General features: G+C 57.8%; 1 protein-coding gene across 1 annotated transcript in view; it reads right to left on the bottom strand.

Annotated features, from left to right (window-relative positions):
* Window positions 1–1,692, bottom strand: part of Wdr86 (WD repeat domain 86) — a 17,935-nt gene extending 16,243 nt beyond the window's left edge. Inside the window, exon 1 of the mRNA XM_005367435.3 lies at window positions 1,235–1,692. Within this exon, the coding sequence (XP_005367492.1) occupies window positions 1,235–1,397 (163 nt within the window). The 5' untranslated portion in view covers window positions 1,398–1,692. The remainder of the gene's footprint in view (window positions 1–1,234) is intronic.
* Between the last annotated feature and the right edge of the window lie 618 nt (window positions 1,693–2,310).

Below are 2,310 nucleotides of genomic sequence, written 5' to 3' on the forward strand. Positions count from 1 at the left end.
AAAGAAAAAAAAAGGAAAGAAAGAAAAGAAAATAGAACAAAAAGCCCATTCCAAGGCTCTCCTCTGGGGAATCCTTGGAACCCGGGAAGAACCTGCACTCCTAAAAACCCCAGGGAGTCTTTTCTTTGGGAAGCTGTAAGTGTTCTCCTCTGGCTAACAGCTCTCCTCCTATGTGGGGCCTGTCAGCAAGCGCTGGCTGTGTGGGGAGGAATGTGGACCAGTTTGTAGCCAATTCCCCACCTTTACCCCAGTTCCCAAGTACCTGTCAATCCAATGCACCTCCCTTTGGGGCCATGAACTAGCTACCTTACACTGTTTTCATGTAAAACTGGTAGTGTAGGAATGAAGCAATCTTGAGGCTAACATTCTATCTCGCTGGAAGGGCTTGAGCCAGCCCCCCCCCCCCCCTGGCATTTGAGGATCATGGTGGAAAAGCTGGAGATACCTTGAGCAAAAAGCTTAGCGTGCCTCAAGTCTGCAGGAGCTACTGCAGAGGCAACAGCGGCCTGAGGGATTCCATACAGCAGTGTGGGGAGCACCCAGGACAATGAATCAATGGATAAATAAATAACTAAGACACATTATACATTTCTGTGCAAGATATTCCTTGTCTCATTTAAATATGCAAGATAGACTTGACCCCATAGCCCAGAAATTTGAATCAATCCTCCCCTTTCTTCTGCTCACACCTGAGATGAGGCCAAAATGAGCTGGGAGAGAGGGGCTTGGGGGAGAGGGAGTTGAAATCTCAAGAGTGTCCCTTAATGACGGACAAGTCCCTAACAAGGTGACATTGGTCTGGGCTAGGGTCACGGTGTGAAGGTAGCCCACAGCAGCGTGGAAACTCAACAACCTCTATTGTTACAAAGGCTCCCAAGTGAAAATGTCCGCCAAAGGTCACCAGGTCAAGGAGTGCCGCAGGAAATGTTCTTTAGGGTAGGGACGCGACATTTTTGTTTTGTTAAAAACTGTAGTCACGATAAAGACTGCGTGGAAGTGGTTGACTAAACAGTCATTAGAGTGCGCGTCCCTCAGTCACCCACACCCAAGCACGCTCGGACTCTCACGGCGCCCCACAAAGAGCTCAAGGGTTGGGTGAGCTCCCCGATGCGAAGGAGATAGAGCTTCACTCTTCCAGAAGGAGGCTGCAGGCCCGGAAGAGTGAGGACCGGGGAACCGGGCAGGTGAGCGTGAAGAGGCTGAAAGGGTCGCGAGCATGCGCGCGCCGGTCTACCTTGCAGGAGCGCGCAGCACTGGCCGTCGGCGGTGCTCCAGAGGCGAGCCGTGCCGTCCTCGCTGCCCGTCAGCAAGCGCTGCCCGTCGGGGCTCAGACTCAGCCAGTTGATGCCCCCGCGGTGGTCCGCACAGACCCTCAACGCCGACCCGCTGCTCCCCATTGCCGGGCGGGGGCAAAGAGGCGCTGTTGCGGGCTAGAGAGCGGAGCTCCAGCGTCCGCACGTGGTCCTGGCGGGGCCCGGACGGACAGCGGCCATCGCGGGGGGGACCCTCCCGGGGAGGAACTTTCCCCCCGGCCGCCCCCCTGCTCCTGCAAAGGCTCGCGGTGCGGCGGGGAACAGGAAATCTGAATCTCCACCGGTATCCTCCGCCACTGCTTCAGGTGATACCTCCCCTTCTCTGCACCGTCTCGGGGCGCGGGGAGGGGGGGGCGCCTCTGCCTTGAAGTGCACCCACCGGGTGTGAAGCAGGCAGAAGAACTGGAAAAGCAGAGCGCGGAACAATACAGTCCAGCCTGGCTCCTCCTCAGAGACCACCCCCCAACCTGTCCCCTCCCACTTCTTCGGCCGCGCGCCAACCCCCACCCCAAGACGCCCTGGTCATTCTTTGGGAACAGAACTGAGATGATTACTCTGGTCCCCTCTTGGGGACCGCATCCACGTGCTTCACTTCACGTGCGACCCTCCCAGCTGTCTAGGCTAGGTTCTGTACCCTGCCACTCCAGCTGTCTCTGTTCCCAGATCCCAGGGCGAAGAAGAGGTAGACCGAAGAGTCTGGAGTCTTGGGGGACCCCGATGAAGGGCGGAAGCTGGGGAGTTCTGAGTCCGCCCTCCCTGGGAAAGCACGAACACACACTGAATTCTACTCGGGTTGGGCAGGGGAGGGCTGGATCCCGGCCCTTGAGGGTAGGGGGCAAACCCAGATGGGGGAGGTCATATTTGTTCCGCCCACCCCCATCACCCCCCACCCCCTACGCCCTCTGCTGGGCGCGAGCCTCTGAGGTCCCACTGAGGTCTGGTGGAATCCTACACCCGGCCCGCAGCCCTCTCGGAGCTCAGTCGGCTGGTTCCTATT

Source organism: Microtus ochrogaster, unplaced genomic scaffold (genome assembly GCF_000317375.1).
Source record: "Microtus ochrogaster isolate Prairie Vole_2 unplaced genomic scaffold, MicOch1.0 UNK18, whole genome shotgun sequence".
NCBI lineage: Eukaryota > Metazoa > Chordata > Mammalia > Rodentia > Cricetidae > Microtus > Microtus ochrogaster.